Source organism: Montipora capricornis, chromosome 13 (genome assembly GCF_036669925.1).
Source record: "Montipora capricornis isolate CH-2021 chromosome 13, ASM3666992v2, whole genome shotgun sequence".
NCBI classification, from domain to species: Eukaryota; Metazoa; Cnidaria; class Anthozoa; order Scleractinia; family Acroporidae; genus Montipora; species Montipora capricornis.
The window spans coordinates 41,268,635-41,296,134 of record NC_090895.1 but is presented as its reverse complement, the minus strand read 5'-3'; the positions used below and the strand labels follow the sequence as shown (position 1 = coordinate 41,296,134).

The following is a 27,500-nucleotide window of genomic DNA, read 5'->3' as shown; positions in this document are numbered from 1 at the left end:
AATATAGTCGCCAAAGTGGTGACTAAACTAGAATTTTCAGTTGCCAAGTTAAAAGTTTTAGTCGCATTGGCGACCGTATCGGTCGCAATTTCGAGCCCTGGTTTCTGGAACCCAAGAATCAATTTCCCAGGCAAGGCTGGAGTTCACTCAAATTCTCTTTAAAAAGTAGGCCAAGAAAATTATTATAATAAAAAATAAAATGAACCCCTCACACCAGCCTCTGGCTTCAAATGAAAACCCTGAGTCTACATTTGCTAAAAATTAATAAATAAGGAAATTACAAAATAATATTATTTTCTCTCTTGCTGTGAATTTTCTTTTAATCTGAAGATAGTGTAATTGTAGCATAATTTAGCTGCGATGTTACACGCACAACTCCATTCCTTCGATCATTCACCATCTTCAGCGGTTTCTTTACCCACAAGTATTGTGGGCTCATATTTTGTGAGTAAAATTGCGAAATAATTTGCGACTAGATTTTTGTATCCTGCTGCAAAATTGTGGCTAGATTTTTTTGTTAATTTCAAGCTGCAGTGCCTGTGCATTGGAAAAACAATGACCTGTGACCTGCCCCCTTTATCAAAACCAGCCCCAACGTTAAATTTGATTGAAAGCCCCGAGTATGCTTGGAAACTCTCTTTACAGACAGTCCTTGAGACCTCAGCGTGCCTTGAACATAGCACTGATCTCTGTGTTGATTGTGCCAACTGTAACTAGCTGACAACTTCCAGCATTTTACTGTAGTCCACTTTCTCTTTAGCAGACACCTACATGTATTTAAGACATATGGTGATGGCTGATAATGACTTGATTTCCCAAGTTTTTCTGTATAAGAAAAAAGCGGAGACCTTTCTGTAGTGGACACAGCAGACTCTTTTTAGCAAATTCTGAACATTAGTAAAAATGGAGTTCTTTGCCTTCTCCAAAGTACATGAGACCACCTTTTTACAAGTGTTCCAGTGCTGTCAAGATCTTTGGCTTTTGCAACTGAGAGGGAGTTATTTCACTGCTTGCAAATAATTGCTTTGCGCATATCCGAATGATCAAAATAACTTTCTCATTGCTTTCATGATGATTTATGTTTTAAAATGCCTCGAAAGCTTGTCGTCAGTTTTCATGCCTCCGAAATTATAATTTGTTAAAATTAATAGCATTCATCCCATTATCTCGTAATGATGCGGACGTCTTTGTGAGGGAGTCCAGAGGGCTCCTCTTTATGGTGAAGAGATGTAATTTCATAAGTACATATTAAATAATGTTGTTCTTTTGTATTTTTTTATTTTCTCAGCAATCGGGATCTAATTCTTTGACGTTGAAGGTGTCCGTAAACCGTTCTTCATTCCAGACAGCCCAAATTCAAACTTCAAGTCCAACAAGGGTCAGCGTACAGTAGATTCTTGTAACAAATAGCTTAGATCTCTTGATGAGGGACTTAAAAAACAATCATTTTCAAAATCAAGAATTAAATGCTAACTGGTGGGAAAAAATGCTGTTTACCGGGTATGTTTTTGCACATCAAGCAGGACTGTGTTCAAGGGTGAAGGGGCCAATTGACAAATATAGACAATGCCACGACGTTACACTCTTCCACACCCTCATTTCTTATCTAACACCTTTCAGAACAGTTGGGATCCCTCTCAAGGTTCACATAAAAAAAAACAAGAAACAAGTCCTTAAAACAGACAAATAATTATTGGCTTGAACTGATACATGCTATCTTCCCTTTATGTATTTAGGGAAGCGTAAGGTTATTAATACATTCTCTGGTGCAATAAGTAACTGATTGTCATACAGCAGTAAAAATATATTGCATCACAAAGTTAAAAATATTGTCATGTCTATTGATATAAGAAGACAGTAATATTATTGTTGAGGTACATGTATGCATGTATAAGTTCATTTGAAGTGCTTTCGGCTTTGTTATTACAATAAAACCAGGAATAAGTTGCTGCTGGAGGTATTTTGCAAAACTTGGTCACTTATTTTGATGCAAGGAAAAATCACTTCTGGTTTGTGGATCAGTGGAAAAAAATTGAAGGTGGTCATGGATCAATAATTTATGTCCAAAAGCTCAAGAACAAAATTAATGAGTTTTTAAAAGACGTTGTGTCAAAACCTTCAAATCTGTCTGGACTTGATCCTTAACTGCTTTCAGTCATTTCTGTTTCTCTTTCCACACCTTAACCTTGGTGTTGAAATAACTGAGCAGACTTGATATGGAACCAGGCCTCCTTGTTGACTTACAAATAATAATAAATATTATTTTATCTATTGGAAAAAGTTCTTATCAACTGAACTTTCTTTTCAATAATTTCAGTATTAATAATGATAATAATAATAATTATTATTATTATTATTATCACTATTATTATTATTATTTAACAATTATTGCATGAGTGCGTGTTGGATATGAGATGATATATAGCCAATGAGGCGCGTAGCGCCGAGTTGGCTATAATCATCTCCTATCCAACAAGCGCGAGTGCAATAATTTTTTTTATTAAAAATGCCCCCAAAATATAGAAAACTAGACTACAATAAAAATAAAAAGGCCCAAAAATCACGCGTATGCTTGCCGTGTTTGTAGATCATGGTATAATGGCTCATAACCCATGATGGCTTAGCCAATCAAAACTCTCGAATTGCATTATCCAATGATCCAATGATCCAATGATAATTACTATTATCCTTGTCTTAGTTATAACATACTTTTTCATATACGTGTATACCAGGATTTCTTTGTCGCGGATGCATCAGAAAACCAAGTTTTCCTGGCTGTCGCTCACAGTGCAAGTACAACTCACCTGTACATTTCAGACACAACTGGAATAAAGTACAGCTTGTCAATGGAAAGAGTGCTCTACTTTTCGCACAACACTTCAGCACCATGGCTGAGGTAATTTAACTTCTGTACCATAACTCTATTCAATGTCCTTTACACTTCTGGCACGCCATTTCTTAACCTTCCCCGCTAACTGGTTTACTCAGCAAGTAGATCATCAAACAACTCTGCAGAGGGTTGTTTAATTCAAGCTGGACTAACACTGGGGATTCTTTGTGCTGCCACTGTAAAATATTAATGTAGTCACATTTGCAAATCGTCACAAGATAAGACTTTTGGTTATGGTACATGTTCATGTATAAGGGTGGTATTCAGTTGTTTCAATAACTTTTGCAGTAGATGACTGGGCTAATCAATGTAAGCGGCGGTCACTCTTATCTTTTACAAGGGTTTGAGTGATAATCAAGGCAGAGTAGCCGGTGGTGAGAGACAAATTTCTGACAAAAAGACCGCGGTATACCGCCGGTGACCGGCTTCTAGTGAAACCTCTGGGTATTACCATTAACCTTTTAGTCACCTATCTCACAATTCTGTACTATAATCTCTGTGTACAGAAATCATATTCTGTTCTCAAAGGGTTGGGGCCAAAGCTCGGGTAGTACCCTCTTGGAGACTTGAAGTCCTAATTTATTTCATCTTGCAGATGTGTGTAAAACAAAAATTAATGTTATTTCACGGAGGGGTGGGTATTTTTTAGTCTGGAAACAGAATTATTATTAGTTTTCTGTGCCAGGTTTGTTTCTGATCCGTGGTGAGCCCTCTCTGAAGGTGTTCAAGGCGTGCTCTTCCTTTCTTAGTGCTAATTGAAATTCTAATATTGAATAAAATAACTGTCTTATGTCTTTGAAATGGGATTGTCAGCATCTAGCTTGACTCGATATGACGTGTCTCCTATCCATCAAAGGCCATCATTGCCATGGAGACAGTATGTACCTTATGCATACTCCAACTGAATGACACTCCGAAGCTTGTAATGCAGTGACTTCAATAAGTAGTGACATACGAAGAAAGTGTCATCTACTTCATTCAGAGAATTTGGCTATTTTTTTCCTAGATTGATTCTTTCAAACCTAAGATGATAGCAGTTGGTTGTTCTACTCAAACCAGACACCAACTTGAAATTAATTTTTATTTAAACTTTTGCAATGTATGTTACATATAGAGCCTGGTTCAGCAGTGCTGGAAATAACAGTCGGTTATCAGACATTGTCCGACCAAATTTTGAAAGTGTCCAATTTCACATTATGATCGGACACAATGACCGAACGAGTCACCAGCACATCTTAAGTCTTCTTCAAGGTGTTGTCAGTCAGTAAATTATTTCCGGTCCAATTTGTCAGATGTCCGACCAAAAGGAAGATTTGAAAGGACATATGTCCTCTGAGTAAAGAAAAATTATTTCCAGCACTGTTCAGGGTTCGTAATGGTTATGGAAATCCTGGAAAGTCGTGGATTTCCAGTAATTATTGTAAAAATCCAGGCCTGGAAATCTTGGAAAATAAAGACAAGTCATGAAAAATCCCAGAACATTATATCTACATGTATGTATGTCTAGACAAGGTTAATTTTTGTTGTCTTGTTTGGTAAACAACACTACAACCTGTCTATTTTCTTGCTGTTTTCAAGAGCACTCCATTTTGTATTTTGGGCCATATACATTTTCAGGGTTTCCTCTGTCATGGATTTTGTCTTACCGTAGTTATTCGGTTATAAGGCGCACGGTTTTTTCAAGAAAAATCTGTCTTTGGGTGGCAAGTTAGTGCTAAAATTGGGATGCGTCTTATAGCCAAGTATTTGCGCGCGACAAAATCTAAAGATCACAATTTGAGAAGAGCTTGCAGATTAAACAACACAAGAAAAGGACACTAGTTGTCTATTAAAAAAGAATAGTGCTTTTAGAGACCTTTAGAACACTAAACGACTTCAAGGGAAAAGCAAACAAACGGAAATTTGCATACGTCCTTGCGAGCACGTGCTCAGTAACGTGATACCTGTGACAACAATACAATCGTTCGAACCTTTTTCGAATTCCAAGAATCGTGTTTGTTGCTCACATGAAAAGTTTCTTCTCAAACAGTTTCTAGATAAAACATACCTTCTTCGTCCATCCAGGCTTTGTTGTGCACTGAAATTTGCATCCTTGGTGGCATGTTGATGTTCAGCTGTCGAACACCTTTGAATATGACTTTCCATGGGAGTTTGCGCTGTTCGCTTTCGCTTGAAGTCTGAAGTCTGAACTCTGACTATTTATTAAGTCGGAAGGTTCAAATAAACGTGTATGCGTTGTATTTTTATCATTTCAGGTGTGAAGCTTTTGTTTTTACGTATATCATTAAATGCGTGTCTTTTTCAGTTTGTCTACGTTAACAAAAAGAGTTCGCATGCCAATTGTGTAAGGATAATAATTATTGTTCTCAAATTCATCACATCCTTTTGATAATTTAACTCTCAATTTTTTGGTGTGTCTTACAACCGAGTATTTTCACGTAATTTTCAGTTTGAGAACTTAGCTTGATTAAATTGCTAAGTTTGGGGTGCGCCTTATAACCGAATAATTACGGTAATATACATGTATGATCCTGGAAAGTCCTGGAAAAGTCATGAAATTTAGGGCACAAAAAGTGTACAAACCCTGATTATTGTAAGTTTGTAAGTTGTATGAGAGTTTGTACTCGGAGTTCTCAGCCATGCTAAAGTAGAATGGCAATCCAGTTATCACATTAATTTTATTTTAGATACCTAGTCACTTGTGACGGAGATTGCTTAACCCATTGAACTCTGGGCGTGAGACTTGGAAGATTTTACTCTGTCTAATGCCAGACGATTTTATTTGAGTGTCATTGGGTTAAGCAGTCAAATATTATGTCCCCTCCATTAAGGAGTGGTTTGTCACCAATTAAGTGGGGTGTGCTGCTGCGATAAAATAACAGTACTATAGTATTATTTTCTTTTTTAGCAGCTGGAATGCACATTTCCAATTTCTAAAAATCTCAGCTAATGCCAATGCCATCATTTAATGGCGACCAGCAGTATGCAGGCAAAATGTTGGGATCTATAATTTACGTCACAAGTGGCCACATTGCAAGATGATCATGACTACTTGAGTATTGTTAAGATTATTCATTTTCCTTGCTTGAATTTATACCAGGCAATACATACATGACAGATTTGTTGACCTGCACAAGGTTGAAGGACTTAGAGGAGTTTACATTGCCAGTCAGCTGACTCCAGGTCGCGTAGGAACTCGACGTATCATGACAAAGATAACATTTGATAAGGGCGGGTTCTGGCAGCCAGTTGCAGCTCCGAAGTTGGACAATTATGGAAAGGCTTTGAATTGTAGTTTGGTAAGTGAAAGTTATTTCTTTTTTTTTTTGTAATTTAAAACTTTTTATTGTTTTGTTACACCTAAACAATACATACAACGATCATGAATTAGTAAAATACAAATCACACTATTAATTACAATATCCAAAAACAAAATAGACTACTAATTACAGCTACTACAACTAGATAACACTACTACATTAACACTCTTACAATAAATTGAACAACAATAGTAAAAAAGAAAACTAACACTAATAATTATCATCAAGTGAAAGTTATTTCTGTTAATCAAAGGGTTTGTGCTTGTGTGCGGGTGTAAGAAAGAAAAAGAGGGAGAGACAGAGAAAAGCCAATTCTTTACAGTTAGATATGTTACTATGATTTTCATAATTCTGTGGAATCTCATCTTCAAGTGCCAACCGCCAAACTTTGTTTTGGCTTCTATCAATCAGACATAATTCATTGATGCATGAGATAACCTACCAATTAGCATCTTTGGTTCCTGTGGTACTTTCAAACTTGACGCCGATAGAAAGTGATGGAATATGTACCATTGTTTTTACTGAAGAACCTTGAAAAAGATGTTGTAATGGTATTTGTGCTGTGAACTAAACCGAAAAACTCCAATTCACTTCCCGGAGGCGGAGTTGATCTTCCCAGGTATGTTCAGAGGTTTGATTGATGGAAGCCAAAATGTAGTTTGGCACTTAGCTCTTGAAGGTGAGATTCTGCAGAAAATCTCAATGGAGGGAATCATAGAAAAACTAATATATCACTGTCTTAAAATTTAATGCTAAAAAGAGGAAACTGCAAGAATCTAAAGGAGCCAACTTAGAGGTGGACATTCAGTATTACAAAACAGAGGATGTGGCATTGAACATATGTCATGTTTGAAATAAACTGGACTGGAGGCATTTCTAAGGCTCCTTGACTAATATGGCAATAAACTTGAAAGCCTTCAAGGAAAAACAAAAATTATCAACTTTGAGTGAATATTTTAGTAAATAGACCCCATCAGGCAGCTTGTTTGTCGGCTGATAATGTCCGCAACTGAGAGTCCGAAAAATGAAATATTTGGCTGAAAAGCAAAGCTTCGAGGGCAAATATGAAATTTTAAGGACAATCTCTCAGCCAGACATTATCAGGGTTGCCTGTGGTACGTGCGCCGTTCCAAACAATTTTTTTCAAGGTCATTAAGAAGTCATACCAGAAGAGGCCCTTTGGCTCACAGGTCCTCACACGTTCGTACGACGAAACAGATCTGTCCTTGCGTAATATGTAGCTCTAACAGTGCACGATATTGTTTTGGTATTGTCCATCATTGTAGTGCCATGGTAGAAGTCTTGGGTAAATAGTCTGAGAAGACATGTGGTTACTAGCAAAGTACTGAACCCGGAAAGATTGAAGAAAATAAATGGGAAGTGAGAAACATTGGCTTCTGGGCTGACATGTTTATAAACTTCTTTTCACCACAAGTTTAAGCGTGCCCGCTGAGCATCTGACAGCTTTGTAATGCCGAAGTTCACTGAAGTTAATCCCTCTTCGGCAGGGTTAGTGTTTGGATGGGAGAACAAAACAATATACCCCTCATAAAACAGAAGCATCGGACCGAAAATACTATTAATGCTAACAAATGCGAACTCAGCAAGGTACAGATCTTGTTAGCTTGCTTTATGCAAAAACAAATATTGATGCAAAAGTAAATAACTATTGATACACAGTTTTTAGAAAGAGCAGAAGGAAGTCTCCAGGACGGTCGATCGAGAATAACATATTTACGACATGAAAACAACATTAATTTTGAACCGTGAATATAGAATATAAAAAGTTACGATCAGCGACAAACATTTTGGGAGATTTTTGCTGCATTCAAATAAATCGCCAAATCGAAAGTGACATGGCTGGAATTCAGCGGGCGCCGTGATTAAGTTACCGCGGCATGTTTACTCGCCAAACAGTGAAGCATCTGTGTCAAATGATGGCAAGATACCGGGTTTTTGTAAGTTTCTTTTTCTGTCAAGTGTTATAAAGTTTGACAGTGAAATGAGCAAAGTCAAAACAAAGATCACAATCGCCCAACTCTTGTTTATGCAAAGTCAAAATTTACTCTCCAAGACGTGTTCGATGTTATTTATCACCAGGTAATTTCATCATTTTGGAGATTCCACCGCCTGTATATCCAATTGACCTGCCATTCATGAGCTTCATAAGGGTATATTTTGTTCAAAGATCCACTAAAACGCCATTCGCGTTACATGACTTTCGACGCCATTGCCGGTTAAGTTAATCATTCTACTGTGTCCACCAGAGAAATCTACGCATTTCCCACTACCCTCTCGATCCTAAGAAAATACGCGCAGAAGGCTCTATGCACAAAGCCACCACTTAGCAGGGGAGTGACAGGCAAGACTTTTACCGACACGGAAAAAAATAAAAAAACGACGAAATAAACACAGATTCCTACTGGGTTTGCCATACTGGCAACCCAGTAATTAAGTTTTAATTTGAGAAAGAATGCCATACATTGCTTTGTATTTTAAAGCTTTTTACAAATATTCATGAATTATCGTTGAAAAATGCGTGGTTACCCACAATTTTCTTTTTGGATTTCAATAACACTTGTTAGGATCTACATTTCCTGCATAGTCATAAACCGGGGTAAAATTATCTTTATTTAGTAGGCATGGTTCTTAATGTCACTATAACTAGAATCCAGAAAACTGGTTTGTTTTTCTTCAATGTGAAATGAAAACTCGTCTGATGCCCTTTTTCCGCTGTCTTTCTTTCTTTTCAACAGAAATGATTGAACAGTTGTCTTCCCCTTGTATATTACATATAATAATTATTCTTTTATATAATATATTTTGTTTACATTATTAATTTTTTTATTATTCTTTCATGCTTAGTTTCATGAAATAATTGGCAGAATGGTGAACCCCTTAAAACATAGAAGCCCTAATTCAGATGGAGCAATAATATTATTAATTTTACCTTTTACATACATGTACAAATGTACATCCCCTTCAACAACTCCTCTTTTATTCATAGCCAAACTGCTCACTGCACCTGTCTCAGAAATTTGGGTCCTACTTCCGTTACACTCGCTTCACACCCATGAAATCCTGGAGAAACGCACCTGGAATTATCATGGCAACAGGTAATTCATCAATTTAAGATTCTTAGGGCGGATTTACATTGTATGATTTTTGTCGCATGCCACACAGGCAGACAACTTTAAGGATACATGAGCAGGTGATGTCACGTTATTTGAGACAGTTGTAACAGCCATCGGTGACTTCGCCGATAAATTTCATCTCAAATACGTTGCTCACGTGACCCGCATACCGAACAACGCTTTGCAGAAACAGCTGGTCTACTGTGAACCAGCCCGTACAATCCGACGAGGGGGCAAAAATGTGAAATTTTTGGGCTAAATTATCAGAGACTACTGGCATCGAAGCCGAACAACTACAAAAGACTATGTACGACAGGAACGATTTCAACAAGTGGATCGCAGATCGCTACGAGACGCATTCACGGCCAGCCAAATTCGTAAAGACGAGTAAGTGCTGAACAAATCGATCGATCGAATTCAACTGATCAAGGAAGGTGTTCCATAAAAACTTAAAATCATGACGTGTCTTTACGAAAATCTATTTTATGGACAGCACATGTCCCATGAAAAATAGTGGCTGGCATTTACAAGACAATGTATTATAGAATATGCCATTTATACCACACCCTGGCATACACAATTCTTTTGGTTCGGCATGGTCCTGAGCTGGTGACTAGCAGCAATTAAATCATGACGCTTCCTTAATAAACATCACACGTTGTATCAGATTATTGTAAGTGTCTGTTCTGAAAGCGGAGTAATAAGGTAACCTATGCGCCAGTCCAATGGCTGAAATTTGAGGATGTGATCTATTTGCTCTTAGACTGAGCAATTCCTTGTAGACATTAGGTGTTCTGGACTCACTCAACCAATTTAGGTAAAAGACATGAGAACAGTCAGAAGGAATTTTTTCTAGTCCTTGGGCTGATAGGGAAGTTTTGCCAACACCTTTACTAGGCAAATTATTTGCCACTCCCTGAGGATACCAAAGCATCTTGCCTAACCGTTGTTATTATAATTATACTATCATAATTATATCGTTATAATTATAATTATTGATTATAATAATTATAATAATTATTATAATTATATAATATATATAATAATATATACCATAAACACCTGCAGATAAGCTGCACCCTGAAGTTAGCAGCTCAAATTTTGGAAAAAGGTTTTTTGAGAGAAATCAAAAGAAATCGAGAAGTCGAGTCTTTAGACGTCTTCTTCATCCACTGTTCATCCAACATAAACTCACTATTAACATTGAAACGAAAAATAATTATTTTAAGTCTTACGGTAACCACAATTTTAGTACTTTAATATAATGAACATCGTTTCTACCAACTTTAACATATGATAGATCTTTTTCTGGTTTTTTTTAAAAGAATTTCTTCATTTAACACAGTTTTTCCATAGTTTTTTGCATTAGAACAAGAATGTGAGGGCAACGTTCGTAGCTTAGAAACCAGGCATTAGACGGCAGGTACAAAACATAGGTCACAGGGCACAGGTCACAGGTCACAGGTCATTGTTTTACTAATACAGAATGTATCCTAAACATTCATAAAAGCTAACCTTAGGCCTAATTAGGCCTAAACAAACGTTTTTAGGCCCAAGGTTAGCTCTTATGAATGTTTAGGATACTTTCTGTATTGGTAAAACAATGACCTGTGCCCTGTGACCTGTGCCCTGTGACCTGTGTTTTGTACCTGCCAGGCATTAGATAGGATGCTGGAAGCAGCCTTTTTCAAAATTTTTCCCACAAATAAGCCGCACCCCTGATTTCTAGCGACGATCTTTGGGGAGAAGGTGTGGCTTATCTGCAAATATTTACAGTAATAACATATATTATTATATGGCTCCGTCTCACAAGGACTGGGAACTACCAAGTTCACGAATTTGATTGGCTAAAATCGATATTGACCGGGGTCTAGATTTTCCCATCTATACCGGTAATGTTCTGCGGTGAAAAGATGCAAACTAAAATGCAAAATTATTGAGTACTTTCTTCTACCAATATTTATTAATTTTATGGAAGTGCCAAACAGCATGATGACAAAAGGGAGGATGACGAACAAACTTTGACAGAATTAAGTTCAGCTCATCGCCACTCATCGCCGTTCGCAAGCAAAATGTCAGTTAGTACAAACCAGCTACATTAAACGAATTAAATTGTTCTTGCTTGGCCATATAATAAACATCTTATTAATAACCGAGCTAGGTCGGTCTGTATGGGAGAATCTTGCCCTCGGTCGCTGGTACAGACCTCACTGCGTTCGATCTGTACTGGCGACCTCGGTCAAGATTCTACCATACAGACCTACCGCTCGGTTAATAAGAACTAATTATAATAATATAATAATAATAATAATAATAATAATAATAAAATAAAATATTTTAAACTGCACACTTTATTTCCATGATAAAAATATTTACAAACATTAAAATATCTCCAAAAGGTAAGAACTATAAATTTACAAGCAATTAAGTATTTCTCTGTTTTAAAACTTCAAAAAAAAAAGAAAATAATAATAACAATAATGATAATAATAATAATAACAAACTTTATTGAGCATTCTTTCATACAAACTTGAATCTTACATGTATCTGGTAAAATTAAATTAAAAATTTAAATGCCGGCGGTGGCGACATTAATCCGGCAATCGTCAAGAGAGTCTCCTATATTCCGGAAAGGTACTCGGGACCCTCTTACGCACGCATGTACTGATCTTAAGAGTTCAAATGAGATGACAGTTCTGAGCCAATTAATGACGTTGTTATAGGGCTCACCGTCCTTCTGTACTAACTTGTCTGCTAAGTGCTTAAGAAATCGTTGGCACTCACTTCTCATCCCACCGTTCGTTCCGAAAACCAAGGGTGTAAAGGATCCCATCTCGACCTCAAGCACTCGTTGCTGATATTTCCGCTTTTTCTCCTCTTCTTGGTCTTTAAAGACTTCGGTTGTCGGCTTGCTCTGGTTACATTTGGAGTTAACATGCGTGACCCTGACGTCGAAAAATGCTGTAACTCCTCTAGACCAGAAATCTCCCGCCTTGATGTCTAAACGTGCCTCTGAGCTGGTAACTGCGCTTCTAAGATGCATCCGTTCGTTGTCAAGAGGTAAGAGGCGTGGCTCCGCCTCCACATTCTTACAAACTTTGGTGATGAATGATGTCAGTAGGTTTCGTACACCATCATGCCTTTGTGCCACAAACCCTCCTTTTTTACAAGAGAGGGCGTGGCCAACATTGAATCTATCCCCACAAACGCACTGGGCTGGTAGGTCGGTGAGAGGCAAGTTGTAACGTAGCCGCAGAGAGTCTCTGAATTCTTGCTTGTTAAGAGCTAGACCTTGATCTTTGAGGGGGATCGCGTTAAGCCAAGAGCTGGCCCCTTTGTCTCTTGCTTGATTGGCCAATCGAAGAAGATCAGGGGAGAGGGTGGAGTCAATCGACTCCATTTTTGCCTTTTCCCTTTCGGCCTTTAGCGCCTGGTGATGACGTTTCAGCTCCTCTACGGAATTTTCGCCTGTTATCATGATGGTACTCTGAGTTGTTATGGAGTCTACATGTGCGGCTGTGATTGATGCTGATGCGGTAAACTGTTGTGGTGCTTCCGATCTCAGATCCGGCACGCCTAGTCCCCCTTGGGCCGTTGTCAAGGTAGCGAGTTGGCGCACTTCGTCGGGAAGGGGCTCTGTCTGGCCAAAGAATGTTGGAAGTAGTAGATCGTCGATTACCTCCTGGACTGGGTCGATATAGTCCTCAAATGACTCAATTGTGCGAAGAAAATAAGTAAACTTGGACTTGAACCCCTTCGTAAAAGCGATATACGCTGCGTGGGGCTGATTCTTAGCAATTTCTGATAGTGTTTCAAGTTCCCCTTTCCATGCACGCACTTTCTCCTTACAATACATATCCTTGTATTCTTGTGATCCAATGACCGCTCCTAGATGACGTTGACCCTCAATAGTGATATTAACTTCATCACCGAATACTCTCGCTGCTTCTGCGGCAGCTTCCTCTGACTTTACTATAAGCCAACTCTTTGACCCATTCACAAGGTAACCGAACTTCTCTCCTTCCTGACTCAACAGCTTGTACCAATCGTAAAGCGATGTGATTACTCCACCGCCTGCCGAATCATCCGCGAGCCATGCTTGTTTAACCCCCGGGCAGTGTGCTCTCAAATAATAAATCATCATTGATGTATTAACCGAGTACCAAGCCATAGCAAGGGGGTCGCCCTGTGTTGTCCCCTCCTGTGAGAGTATTTCACCTCCCCCACAGATGAAAAGTCTAGATGGGCTTCTGTAGGTGTTTATTATATAAAGCGCCATTTCCTTGCATAAAATCTGAATGTTGTGCAAAGCTACAGATCTGTTCATTTGGTTAAATGCATTACTTGCATCGATCAACAGTACTCCATCTGACCCCTCCTCATCAAAAACCTGGCTCATGGCGTGTATCGCGGCCTCTGCCCCTGCGCTGTGGCCTGCACAAACTTGTAGGGGCCCCGCAGCATCCTTGATATCCTCTTTAAGGAACACGGACACAGTTTTACCTATTATCCGTCTCAAAACCTCTCCGACACCGATTGGACGAATTCCCGGATCTTTGTCGAGCGGTATAAGCCTGCATGATGTATATGCCTCCAACAAAGACGGGTGGTACGACTTTGTGAGTAGTTGTCTTGTAAATATGGCTAGCTCTTCCCTTAACATTTTCCCTTCGTTCTTAAAATTCTTTGAGCATAAGATCCGTTTGTAAATTTCGGAATCCATTCCTGATGGTCCCGCGGAGCCTTTGGTTCTACTGGCTGACTTAAAAATCATTTCCTCATCTATGAGGTCAAACACACCTGGTGGGATAGAGTTGATCGGGCCATGTAACAGGCTCTCCTCTGCAATCTCAGCGGCTTCTGGATGTTTGTCTTTTAGCCCTTGCAGGACTGCAGGTGATAGATCGAGCAAACCTGATGAACTCTCATTCTCCAAGAGTTTTAAAGCTGCTGACAGTTTTCCTTGCATAACAAGCTTTGCGAAAACCTTAGAAAGATCTTCCACTGTTCTTGCCTTCTTCGAACTCTTAAACTTTCTCTGGATAAATCTCACTTCGCTGAGCAACTGGCTAAGATCTCCTTGCCTCCAGAGTGTTAAACGGCGCTTTAATGCTGCGCTATGCTCCTTACTTTTAGAAGTTGCGGAAGGCTTTTGCAGGATCAGGGTTGGAAGTACCATGAAGGCCTTTAAAGCGATTGAGTTCAGGTCGGAATTGACATTGAATTGCCTGATCCAAAAAGCCAGTTCTTCGACGAAACTCTTCCCGGCTCGGCCAGACGGTAGATTAAAGATGTTTCTCCTGTAGTGGACAATTTCATCATAGATAGCATTTATTGAATTGCAGAAGCTTTCGTGGCTGATATCGCCCCATTTTTTGTTCTTAATTTCAGAGGGAAACACCTCGTAGTCGGGCAGGTTTGGCTTTATTTTGTTTTGATCTGGTAATTCGCTGGATGGTCCCGTGGGGGGTTGTTGGTTGCAATCGCGTGACTGATCGATTAGTAGGCTATGCAAATTCGATTGCGCTGAATTAGCATTTTCAACTTGGCGAAGACTTTGATTTCTTTGTGAGCCATCTTGAATATTATTTCCTTCGAGTACCAACTCTCTCTTGGCCGGCTCGCTCTCAGACCTGCTGCAGCCATCGGTTGAATCGTTGCATCTAAAAGTATTATTGGCGCTTGCTTTATCAAGTCTAGCGGCTTGCGTTGTTAAATTGTGGCTTTTAAAACCAAGGTGTGCGTAGCCTTTCGCCTCCCATAACTCAGTCATTACTTCAATGTAACCTTTCTTTCTTCCACCACTATTAAGAGGCGCATGGTTCGACGAAACCAGACTCTGTGCAGTTTTTTTACATTCGAGGAGGTCCTCATTCATTTGGTCTGTCCATTTCCTTCGAGCCATCATATTTTTTGGGGAGCTATTCCTTACACGTCCACCATGTCCACGTCCACCATGGTTGTTAATAATAATAATAATAATAATAACAATAATGATATATAATAATGATGATGATAATAATAATGATTATGATTATTATTATTATTATCTAAGGGAGAGCGATAATTCTAAAGTTTGGCCATCAGCACCAGAGAGCATGATACTGACTTCTCCAACTAAGCTCTTATTATGATTCTAGTACCAAGTAGTTAGTCAAATGTCAGTAATTAATTTATTTTAAGGTTCAATGGTATTCAGCTTAAATGAAACTAAAGCGGGTTTGGGAATAATAATTGGAAGGTTTTGGTTGTATTGAAAAGGACTGAAGATTTCTGTTTAAAAATCAAAAAAGGGAACTTGTTGTAATTCAGATTATCCAAAGTTGGAATATTTTTTACTTTATAGGTACCTATGGTGACCATTTGCACAGAGGTGCTGACATCTTCCTTTCAGATGATGCTGGATTGAGCTGGCACATGGTTGGTAACTTGTTACTTTGAAACTCTAGTGGTCAGTTATTGTTTTTAGAAAGAAAATAAAATGATGTACTTTGATGGAATTTGATGGTCTTAGTCAACGGAGACCTGAGATGGAGTAGACTCCCACGCAGATGTTCTTAGGGCTTCGTCACGACTTCCTCCCCCACTAACGTCATGTCTGTTTGTGGATTGCAGACTAATCAGGGGTTGTTTTCCAGTCTTGGGTAAACTTGTGTTTTGTATGGCATTGTTTTGCAGCATGTGTTTGGCTATGCACAACATGATTAGTTATTGCTGATTGGTTTCTTTAGTGCGCAAACAGCTGGTGAACGAAAGTGGTGTTTTGTTTCGATGGTTGTTAGTGGGGGAGGAACGTGTGACAAAGCCTTAAAGGGAAACTGTCACGAGAAGCGCATGCGCTAGCGTCCTGTGAAAGCTTGAAAAGTGTTAGGTAACTTTTTTCAAGTTGAATCGACAAATTCAAAATGGTGTCCACTGGGAAGGGCCACGGTGGACAAAGGAGATACTCCAGAGAATATACGTGACTCACGCGTGAATCGATGATGGCGGGTAGAATTTTCCGTGGGCTCGAGAGCAAACAAACTCGAGCATGCACAGTTCATGACAGTGCCTCTTTAAGAACGTTTGCATGGGAGGCTAGAGATGGAGTTGTCTACGACCCGTTGTTTTAGCAGCCTGAGTGTAAGTCACTTGACTCTGATAGTGACTTTCACTTAAGTTGATGAAACTTCTGTGACACTCAACAGCTCTTCTGAGGGTGATACTTTCAGGTCTGGACTATCAAATTCCACCTTGTTATTGCCAGTGAAAGAAGTAAAAAGTTATTAGAATGATTGGCACAGAGACGATCTTCTGCAGGTGTAGAAGAAAGCTTAAAGTGCTACCACGAGCAAAAAAACAATTCTTTTTTTTCTTTGGATTTCAAAACTATGTCAACTAAACATTAAAGCCGTGTTCACATGTTGATTATGATCAACCGAAGTATTATCGGGCTATCATACTCCACTCAATTTTATTCAATTATGGTTCTGTTCACATCTGCAAAAATTAAAATACAATACGCAGGGTAAGCAGCGTGAGACAATGGCGCCGTATCGCGTGGCCCGCCACGATTATCATCACCATCATGTGCTTGAGGCGAGAAGAAAACCAAGGATAGCTTCAGAGAATAGAAGAAGACGAATCCAAACCTTCGCTCCATAAATTAGAAGTTTCGTCTGCTCATACCATCACGTGCTCGCCATTCTGTTCAATTAACCCTTTGAAACCTAAACCCTAAGAACAAATATGTTGTTGTTGTTGTTGTTTTATATCTACAGTTTGAGTGTTTGCTTTTACTTTCTTCATTTTCTTAACAGATATTAAATTCTCCTTGGTGGTGGTACAACCTCGGTGATCATGGTGGAATTTTTATTGCTGTTCAAAGAGCCAGGCTCACAAACGTTATTTAGTAAGGACTGCCTTCTAATTCTAGAGAGTTATAAAGTCATCTAAGACATAAAAAGGTTGTTTATCGTGTTGGGAAGAAATGGAAAATAATACAGATTTATCAATGATTAATTTGATGGCTTCTGTTAACTGCCTCTTAACAGTACTTATCTCACTTAACAGACCACTGTAATATTGTGTATGAATAGTAAAGCATGTGACCTTATGCTTCATATGCCTGACCCTTCCTTCCTTCATGACACACAAGCCGGTCTCTTTTCTAATTTCTTGGTCCAAAACTGCCAATACTTATGTATACTTTTTTGGCCCAAATAGACCATTTTACAGTTCTGTGCTCAGTTTATCAGGCCTCGGAATAAAAGAGAGACTGGAGTTGACCTTGCTTTGATAGAAAAATCACTGCATTTCTTGTTAACATTACAGCACTTGTTCATGATTTGTATAAGAAAAGCAATGCGGGTTTTACACTTGTATCAAAGCAAGTCAAGAGCAGAGCACAGAGCTGGAAATTGGTGTATTGTTTTTGGAATTCTTTGTGGATTTTGAAGGTCACATATTTCAATAAAATTAGTTACCTTTTTCTTGCCATCTGAATCATATATTTTTGAAGCAGTCTGCAGGCCAGTAAAAGTACAGATAATAAAATTATATCCAAGATCTGAGTAGAGACTGTCCTGCATTCCCATTTCGTTAAGTGTTATCTTGCACAGGAAAATGTACCGTAACACTTGTCCATTAAATGGGTAAAAACTAACAAAAGGTTGACAAAGGCCTGCAAAGCTTTCTCACGGTTTTTGATTCTAAAAAAAGGCGTATCTGGGATCAAGTTTCGAGTCGAGACTGCCACATTACTTTTGCGTGGTACTGTATATTGTGCTGATAGCTAATTAGTGAGACATTCATGTTTACAACTATCTGGGAGCCTGCAATAGGCTAGTCAAATATCATTTCAACCATAGCTTTACATTGTGGGTGCTTGTACACATCCAAAAATTGTTTTAATTTAATTTATAACCGAGTCAGGCAATCTGCTAATTTTGTCTTATTTAATGTTCATGCAGTTATAGTTGGAATGAAGGTAAAACATGGAGGACATACATATTCTTGAACAACTCGAGAATGTTTGTATATGGGTTACTGACAGAGCCAGGAGAGCACAGTGCACAGTTCACCATATTTGGCTCCCACAGGGGCTTCCACAACTGGGTTGTTGTGCAGATTGATTTAAAAAAAGTGTTAGGTAGGTGGATTACCAGTTGACCAAAATGATATGATTTGCTGCATTTGTTTGTATAACAAGCAACCCTCTTTTGTGGCCTAGTTGGTTGAGCGTGAGTAGAAGACAGGGATGAGAGAAAATGCCTGCGTGAAATCTCGATTTGAATCCAGGTTTTGCGGAGCTATTTTTGTGTGCCTGGCTTCTCCGCGCGCTCAACAAACCAAGCGGTGAAAGAGGGGCTGCTCATAGTCTATAATAACAGCATCACCACATTAATTTTAGGCTTATTTAGCACCAGAACGGGAACCTCAGTGGCAACGGCACGCGCAGAAAAAACACCAACGAAAATTCAGAATAGAGTAGACTCCACTCTTTTCTTCTCAATTCTAAATTCTCATTGGTAGTTTTGCTGTGCGCGACGTCGCCACTGACGTTCCCGTTCTGTTGCTAAATCAGCCTTTTAGGATAGGTTTTAAGCCGTGGCTACAAGGGGGGTTTTTTTTCAAGTTTTGTTGCGTAGCCAGTGCACAATAAAAATCGCAAGGTGTAGCCACCCTTGAACTGGTGACATGACAGCTGAAAAAATTGCAGGAAAAAAAAAAGAAATTCATCTCATTCAATTTCTCGTAATCTTTTCAGCTGTGGCGTCGCCAGTTGAAGGGTGGTTGCACCTTGCGATTTTCATCATGCACTGGTGACGCGACAAAATTTGAAAAAAATCGCATCACAGGCCCGAGCAAAAAATCGCTTGTGTAGCGGTGGCTTTAGGGATATTAATTCATGCTAGCCCACATGCCAAGCAGAAACCCTTTGTTAACAATTTTTAGCTATTGTTTGGATGTCTGTTGTTTATTTCCATAAATGGTGATTTTGGGCTAACATGAATTATATTCCAGTTTTAGGGGTATGGTGCCAGAAGGAATTTCATGGGGTCAAACTTGGGTTAATAGAGTACCGAAGTGTGACATCACAAAAAAAATAAATTTGTGAAATTATGGAATTTGGCGCCATTTTCAAATAGAGCGTCCTTAGAAAAGGGTCCTTGCCAAAAATCACCTCTTAATAATTGTAATTCCCAGCCGAAATATAAAGGATGAAAGTTTGATACTGCCCCATATAAATCTCTCTAATTTTGAGCTGGTTCCAAACTGAAGGAACCAGAACAAATTTTGAAGGGTTTGTATGGGATGCTATCAAACTTTGATCCCTTATATCTCCATCGGGAAGTGCAATTCAGGGCTAATTTTGGGTATGAGGGCATCATTTAGGATCCTCTATAAGAATATGACATCATATCCCATAATTTTAAAAATATATATTTTTGTGACGTCATCACTTCAGTACTCTATTGCAGTGGATCTCCATTTTCTGAAGGCAATAAACTGATTGTTGCTTTAATGATTTCTGATGTAAACTTCAATAACACGCGAGGTGCTACACTACTATAAGCATTTCCATGCACTCTGTACATGTATATGCATGTACAGCACTGTTAGGAAAGTAATACTTTGTAGCTAGTATCCACACTGATTTAATGCACCCATCAATGTTAAGCCCCAGGGAGGGGGGTTGGGAGGGGGGTCAGGCATGGGGTGGGGATTTTGACATTTTCATTGAAACAAATTCAAATTCCCCACCCCTGGGACAAAATAATTGGTCAAAATGTCCACCCGGCGGCAAGTGAAGGTGGTAAAATGTCCTTTGTACGATCAAAATCGCTACCCAGGGGACGTCACATACGATCAAAATCCCTACCCTGGGGACAGACCTCACGATCAAACTCCCGTGGTTAGCCTAACCCCCCCTCCCTGGGGCTTAACATTGATAGGTGCATAACGAGTGAAAGAAAAATAAGAGAGAGTTGGAAGAGAATGCTTTTAAAACACGCTTTTCAAATAACTTTAAACATGCATGGTTTATAATGAAAAACCTAGTTGGACAAACACTACTTACTTGTTTTAGCCCTCAAAACCGTGGAAATCATTCCTCAGGGAAAATCTCGCTTAGCACATGTCACTGGGCCCCCATTGAAGAGTATGACTTGAAAGTGCATAATTATGACACAAAAATTTTTATTAGCTTGTTCGAAAGAGCTTTCAAAATGGTGAAGAACAGTGTTTACTTTATTGTGATAGCACTCTTGGTAGCCGAGCGATTTAAGATTTTAATTTATGCAAATTAGATGACTTGTGACGGCACATAGCGGACACAAAATTATGCTAACCCTTTCACCCCCGTGGGGTTCCCCATTGACGAGTAAAATCGTCTGGCGTTAGACAGAGTAAAATCTATAAGTGGCACTCTTGGGAGTGTAAGGGCTAATGGGGACATAGCTTTTGAGTGAGTCTAGCTGTTGTTAACCCTTTCACCCCCGTGGGGTTCCCCATTGACAAGTAAAGTCGTCTGGCATTAGACAGAGTAAAATCTATAATAAGTGGCACTCTTGTGAGTGAAAGGGTTAAATCACAAAACATGGAATATCTTTGCAAATACTAAGTCTGCAGGGTTGAAATTTTGCAGGGTTGATGTGCTACCAAAACTACACATTGTAATTGTGATTATGATGTCACCATAGCAACATACTCATTACCAGACCTCTACCTTTCCGATATCGAAAATGCCTTCTTTGTTGCTTTAGAGTCTAACAGACTTCCTTGTGCTTGTGCTGTGTAATGACCATATTCGGTCACACGGACTGAATAAACATCAAGAGCAAATACCCTTATTGGGGAGGGAAACTCTGATTTTACCCTTTGGATGGAGGGGTTAGTGCGCTATATCATGGAACTTTGTAATGAGTATAAGAACTGGAAAAAGTTTCAGTTGTATACAGAAAAAGTCTTTAGAGATATTCCATTTTTTGTGATTTCTTGTGTCCACAATATGATTTCACAAGTCACCTAATTTGCATAAATCAAAATCTTGAATAACTCGGCAACCAAGAGAGCTACAGTATCACAATAAAAGAAACTCAGGTCTTCATCATTTTAAAAGCTCTTTCGAACAAATGTTGTGTCATGTGCACTTTAACAGACAATAGTTCTCTAGCCTGCCCTTGACTAAATCCTGGATCCTCCCCAGATGTTAAGCATTGCATCAACCAATGACTCAGCTGAAATTCCTCTAACAAAGGGGACCAGTACATCACTACATACACTTTGACGCACACCACAGATACATCTCCTAATACAACATGAACATGGGCTGGATGATGCATCGCCAATAATTTGACAGAATGGTAATTAAACAAAGCACTAACAACCTTGTCCATCGTTCAGAATAAAAAGGTGTCAGCAATCATTATTACCTGTACTTTCTAGGAACAAAATGCTGCAAACAAAGAACCATCTTAAAAGTTTTGCTTTTTGAAAGACTTTACTGATGACTTGTCCATAGAAAAATCTGTGTTGACATGTAGGCTCACAGGAACTCTCTGCTAATAAAGCTTATATCCTTTTATCTTGTTATGTTGTCATCAGTGCAGCAAACTTTTGTTGTGAAAGACAATGATGCACCTTCCATCATATCATGCAATAAGTATGTTTCATTTCTTATCAGGAGAGCCTTGTAAGGCTGAGGATTACAAACAATGGGTGCCATCAGATGAACAAAATGGCACTTGTCTGCTGGGAAGAAAGATGATTTATGAGCGGCGAATTGCCTATGCTCATTGCTACAATGGCTATGACTATGATCGTCCACTCGCCCAAGAAAATTGTCCATGTGACAGGGAGGATTTTCAGTGGTATGCTTTAAGTTATTTTTTTGTGTTTTTTTTTTTAACTAGTTCAACTTTTTCATAATATCATCCTGTTTTCACAGTAATTTTTAGGCCCTGACATGATATATTATTTTTTGTTCTACTTCCACTAACAAAGGCTGTTCTGTGATGGTTACAGTCTGGAGTGGACTTACGTAATGTAAGCCTGCTTTTTACCAGGCAAAGCGCAAAAACTGATTACAAACTACCATCTGGATTGATGATATTACAATATTTGTAATGTGGTTGGTGCTTTGATAATGATTTTTTGAATTGTTTCTCTCTGCTCAGAATCATTCATTGAAGAACAAAGTAACCCACTTTTGTTTTCATCAATTCCTAGTAGTTTTAAAAATGTATGGAAGTTGTTGGTCAGCCAACTATGCCCTTCCAACTACAATCTGGCGGCAAATGCCCTTGAATTTCTCCAGTCTTGTCTTAGTCAAATGTCTTAAACACAGATCAGACTTGTGAATTGTCGTTTTTAGTGAGGCACCTTTTCTTTAAGAGAGGTGTTAGAGGCAACATTATCTTGAGAATTCTATAGGGTACTGTTGAGTATGCCAGAAGTCAAAACTAATGGACATGCACATATAGAGATTCAACTCAATTCTGTTATTGACTGATTTTTCCCAACTCGAGAGGTAATTCACAAGAGTAATATATAGATTTAGCCAAGACTAAAAGCGGAGCTCCCAGCTTGTTTATTTTTACTGGCTGTAGGATTAGTGAAAATAAAAGGCTTTGGAACTGTCCGCCTTCTGGTTTTCCCGGATATTGCTTAATTATGTAACATTTTCTTCGCTGCCCAACTAGTGAATTCCACGGTTAATTTCACCTGAAAAACCGACTGATCGCATGAATCACGAAGGGATGAGTGTGATATCGATTTTTCCAGCGAAATCTACTGTCAAATTCACCAGTTAGGCAATTAATTTTTCTTGAATCGCAAGAGTTTTAAAAGAAAACAAGCAAATCTTCAGCAAGCGAACGGAAAAGGAAAGATGCCATGTGAGAGTCGACTGTCAAAAGCCAGCAAATAGGAATCACGCTAAAATTAGAAATCACAGACGTACTATAGCTTGTGATGTGACAGATCGTCTTTGTCGGTTCAAGGTCAAACAAGGAGTTTTATTGATGTACTTTATTTAGAAAGGAACAAACTTCAAACAAGATGTCCAACAAATTACCTGTACGTGCTCTAAACAAACTTCTTTGCGAGAACTCATTGCAATTACATGTTTAGAACATAAGTGCAAAATTCTTGTCACTGTCAAGGCACAGTTAGGCAAGCGGAGTAAAAAAATTTCTTGTTCGCTTGCATTTTAACGCCAAACAAACCAGCAAGACATGGATTATTTCTGTCCAAAAAGAGTACAGATGATTGTTATTTAATATCAGTTAACAATAAAAATTCAAGTCTCATTCCTGAACAAAGGAAAAACGACTAAACCACGTTTTAGAAATATGCATCCACTTGAAATAACTCATCCGTAGAAGTAACAAACGGTTTAGTGTCCAAGAAAAGAATTTGTGGAATAACTTTTTCCACCAACTTTAAGCTATTACTGGTGTATCGTTTTGTTGTTCTCGTTCTTTCTCTCTTCTTTTGTTTCTGTTCTTCTGACATAGGCCATCCAGGCATCTTGCAACCTTAGTTAGTAGATTCGAATTAAAAATCTTAAGACATACCAAAAACTGCAATTCAGAGCAAAAAGCAGCCCCAAACAAAATTAAAAATAAACATTCACAAGGCTGTTGCCTAACAGGAGCCCGGTAGCCTGGGGCTCCCAAAGAATAGCTCTGGATGCCTTAATTTTTCACAGCAACACCTTCACTTCATATGTTGGGCTCCTAAGTTCTCAGCGTTTAGCTCGGAGGGCCCCTTTAAAATTTTCTTAGGCAGCAGCCTTGATTCAGCTTTGAGTTACAGCTATATTATTGTAAACCTGGATTGAAACCAGGGAAAAATGCAAGAAAAATGTATTTTCCAATCTGTACCTGAACACGAAAAGCATCGACTGTCAAGAGCTTTGCTGACGTAGCATGGCTGTGTAGCCGCGTCGAACCACAGAAAGAGCGCGATAAATTAAGCCTCGTTCAGGTGTGAGTGCGAGTGTCTGACCTGGCTTGAGCCTGCGATCCAATCAACAACCAGTCCCGGGTCAGCGGTCAACTTAAAAAAAAAAAAAAAGTTGACCTCGATAAGGTCTAACTTGAGCCGACGATATGGTCACATGATACTGGTCAGTGGATACCTTGTTTTGACAGGTGTCAATTGACCATAACATTGATGTCCAATATCAAAGATGTATGCTGTAAACTAGCTATAGTGTAAACTGGAGTATTGCCTCCTCGATGAGCTCTAAACTTGAGCCCGTGATATGGTTACGTGTCACTGGTCACATTGGCATACATGGAGGGGCGGACAGACGGACGTACATATGTACGTACGTACAGATGTTCATGATGTCATGGCTATAAAACCAAATATGGTATGGGTTACCATATTTTCTTAGCTATGGTGCTCCACGTTTGGCGCACGCGGAGCTCCGCCATTGTTTTGACAGTCACAATAACAGATCAATAATAAATTGTAATTAATTTTGTTTCACAGTGATTTTGGCTATGTTCTTGGAGCTAATAACGAGTGTACATATGGCAGTCTCGTGCCACCTACCAAATACCCATCAACATGTCGTCCAGGCCAGACATATCGCCGTACAAAAGGGTAAGTTTGGGTGTATATGGTTCTTATTAGCAATGATGCGATGAGACAGTCGTGTTGGTAGGCAAACTTTATCATCTGAAGGATACAGGTGCACAAGTTTTGCATTCAGTGAGTTGTAAATAGCCCTGTTTTTCCCTGTGTTACTCTTGGCAGATATCGTAAGGTTCCTGGAGACACTTGTCATGGCGGGTTTGAGGACCTGTATGGGGCGGAGACAGCATCTTGTCCAATAAATGGTAGGAAGCTTTGGCTCAAATTCACTACTTTTCTTTATTTTGTGTGGTTTCTGCTCAAATGTCAAGCAACAATTGTGTGACAAAAAATCCACAGATGCCCAGCCATAACTACATTGATTCCCAAGTCGGCCCAAACCGGGCATAATGATAATGGTAATGAATTTATAGAGCGCATTTTCTACTTAGTATATTACTCTGTCTAATGCCAGAGCACAGTATTTTACGCTGTCTAACGCCAGACCATTTTACTCCTCAATGGGGAACCCCAAGGAGTCAATGGGTTAATTGTGCTAATACAAATTTGATTTGTGTTTTCGACTTATCTACAAGTTACTCTGTTTACTTGGAATTTCCTGTTTTTCCTGTTGCATAAAAGGGATGTTTAATCCCTTTTATAGCAAAGAGATCCCATGATAATAACAAGAAGTGCATTGCTGATTGACGGGCATGGAGGTTGCCTGTGACCTCTGGGGACTTCCACTGGAGGCCCCCCCCCCTCCTTATCCACATGCTATGCATCTAGTAGAGAGGGAGGGGAGGGGAAATGGGGCAAGAAAAATGGCACAGTGTGTCTAATGGGAATCCCAGTGTCTGTTGCCACTTGACTGATTTAGGCCTTGGCAGGCATACATGTAGGTGCAAGGCACACGCTTGTTTGTTTGTTTGTTATTTGTTTGAGCAGGTTGAAGTTTTGGCAGCTATTTAGCTGATGTGGACCTGCTATACCCACCCACCCATACACTCACAGAGGACAGCCACAACACCGGGAACTTCATCCCCTACTCTTCTCGAATAGTGTGTGGGTTCTTTAACGTCCCACAGGGAAGTAATGAACATAGAATATATTTATGAGACGGGGCCTACGAGAAGACTTGAAAGTCTAACCATTTGCGGATGTAATTACAAACTTTAAGGCAGCACTTTCTCCTCACTTATTTTAAGACCCTGAGTGTTGGTCTGGCGGGAATCGAACTCACAACCTCCTGCTCAACCAACTGAGCCACCGGTGCGCAGTTGCTTGTGATGTCTACCACACTGTTATGCCAAATGCCGCTGCTCCTTGTTTCTACTTGAGTGAGCTTTATTCAGCTGAATGTAACCTCTACGTTTTACTGTACATGTACATGTACATTGTAGCTACACTGTAACCTATTGGGCAAGGTCCCATATTAACCATCTTCCACATTGATGTAAAAGACCTGCTAAAAAAACAATGCGATTAAAATGTGTTCTATGATAAAGATGATCATCAATCATGTTATCCCTCCACAGGACTGTCTGTTTTCTTGCTGTATGCTGCACGCACCTACATCCATAGAATCACACTTGGAGATCTTGTGGAAACCACCGTTCCTCTTGGAGGTGGACTGAGAAATGCCATTGCGTTGGACTATGATTACCGACAAAACTGCATCTACTGGGCTGATATTACATTAGACACCATAAAACGGTCTTTCCTCAATGGATCTGGTAAGCATTGATGAAGCCTAAACTATAAAATCCAGATGATTTGTTTGTCTAAAACCTGAGTGACCAGTCCTGATTAGCTCTGTAGGCATAGTATTAATATAATTCAGGGAGTAATTGCGCAATTGATTTTAAAAAAATTACGAGCACAATTTCCCCTGAATTGTCGGACACAAAGTCTTATTAGCAATTAATTGTAACTATAACAAAATGCGAGAAAATCAGAACAAAATTTGAGGACAAAAAGTCTTTGAAAACCTTTTTGTGTGAAAGAGTTAAAATTACATTCAATCTGATTTGCAAACATTAGGAAAACAGCAAGAAAGACCCAATCCAAGTGTCTGTGATTGATGCATGAATGGCGTAGGTGTCGACTCACAGGTATCCTATTTGGAGTTGTTCAAATTGGGTGCCTGTAGTTGGACACCCACTTGATCATGCCTTAATTACAGGATAAATATGGCATTGCGTACATAGAACCAATCACATTTGAGAATTATGTAATAGTTATTATTATTATTATTATTATTATTATTAGAGCGGTTTTAAATTGAGTGTCGAAAGTAATTAGCAAATTGCTTTGGTTTTGCATTTACTTCACTCAGTGATTGGTTCAAAGTTCTCGCACCATTTTTTCAACCAAGCAGAAGTGAAACCAAAACCAAACGTGGCTCGCGCGTGCACATTTTCCCACGCTTTGTGTCGGCTACTTGTAATCACTTCGAGTTTTGATTGGTCTACTGGATTGTCTTCGTCCTTTTTGATTGGCCAAAGTAATTACTTTGGTTTTGGTTTTATGACACTCAATTGAAACTCGCTTTATTATTAAATTATTATTTTGTAATTCCTCAAG

At 39.1% G+C, this 27,500-nt stretch overlaps 2 protein-coding genes across 2 annotated transcripts in view; one reads left to right on the top strand and one right to left on the bottom strand.

Moving 5' to 3' along the window:
* The window catches only part of LOC138029858 (sortilin-related receptor-like), a 139,973-nt gene that overhangs the window by 16,900 nt on the left and 95,573 nt on the right, over positions 1–27,500 (top strand). Inside the window, exons 7-17 of the mRNA XM_068877675.1 lie at positions 1,289–1,378; positions 2,733–2,896; positions 5,991–6,189; positions 9,218–9,326; positions 15,691–15,764; positions 17,144–17,235; positions 18,296–18,474; positions 22,012–22,198; positions 24,831–24,944; positions 25,098–25,180; positions 26,453–26,650. Of these exons, the coding sequence (XP_068733776.1) occupies positions 1,289–1,378; positions 2,733–2,896; positions 5,991–6,189; positions 9,218–9,326; positions 15,691–15,764; positions 17,144–17,235; positions 18,296–18,474; positions 22,012–22,198; positions 24,831–24,944; positions 25,098–25,180; positions 26,453–26,650 (1,489 nt within the window). The remainder of the gene's footprint in view (positions 1–1,288; positions 1,379–2,732; positions 2,897–5,990; positions 6,190–9,217; positions 9,327–15,690; positions 15,765–17,143; positions 17,236–18,295; positions 18,475–22,011; positions 22,199–24,830; positions 24,945–25,097; positions 25,181–26,452; positions 26,651–27,500) is intronic.
* LOC138029541 (uncharacterized) lies at positions 11,914–15,376 on the bottom strand. The gene has a single exon (XM_068877251.1). It carries the CDS (start codon positions 15,250–15,252, stop codon positions 11,914–11,916), a length of 3,339 nt encoding a protein of 1,112 aa, XP_068733352.1. The 5' UTR covers positions 15,253–15,376.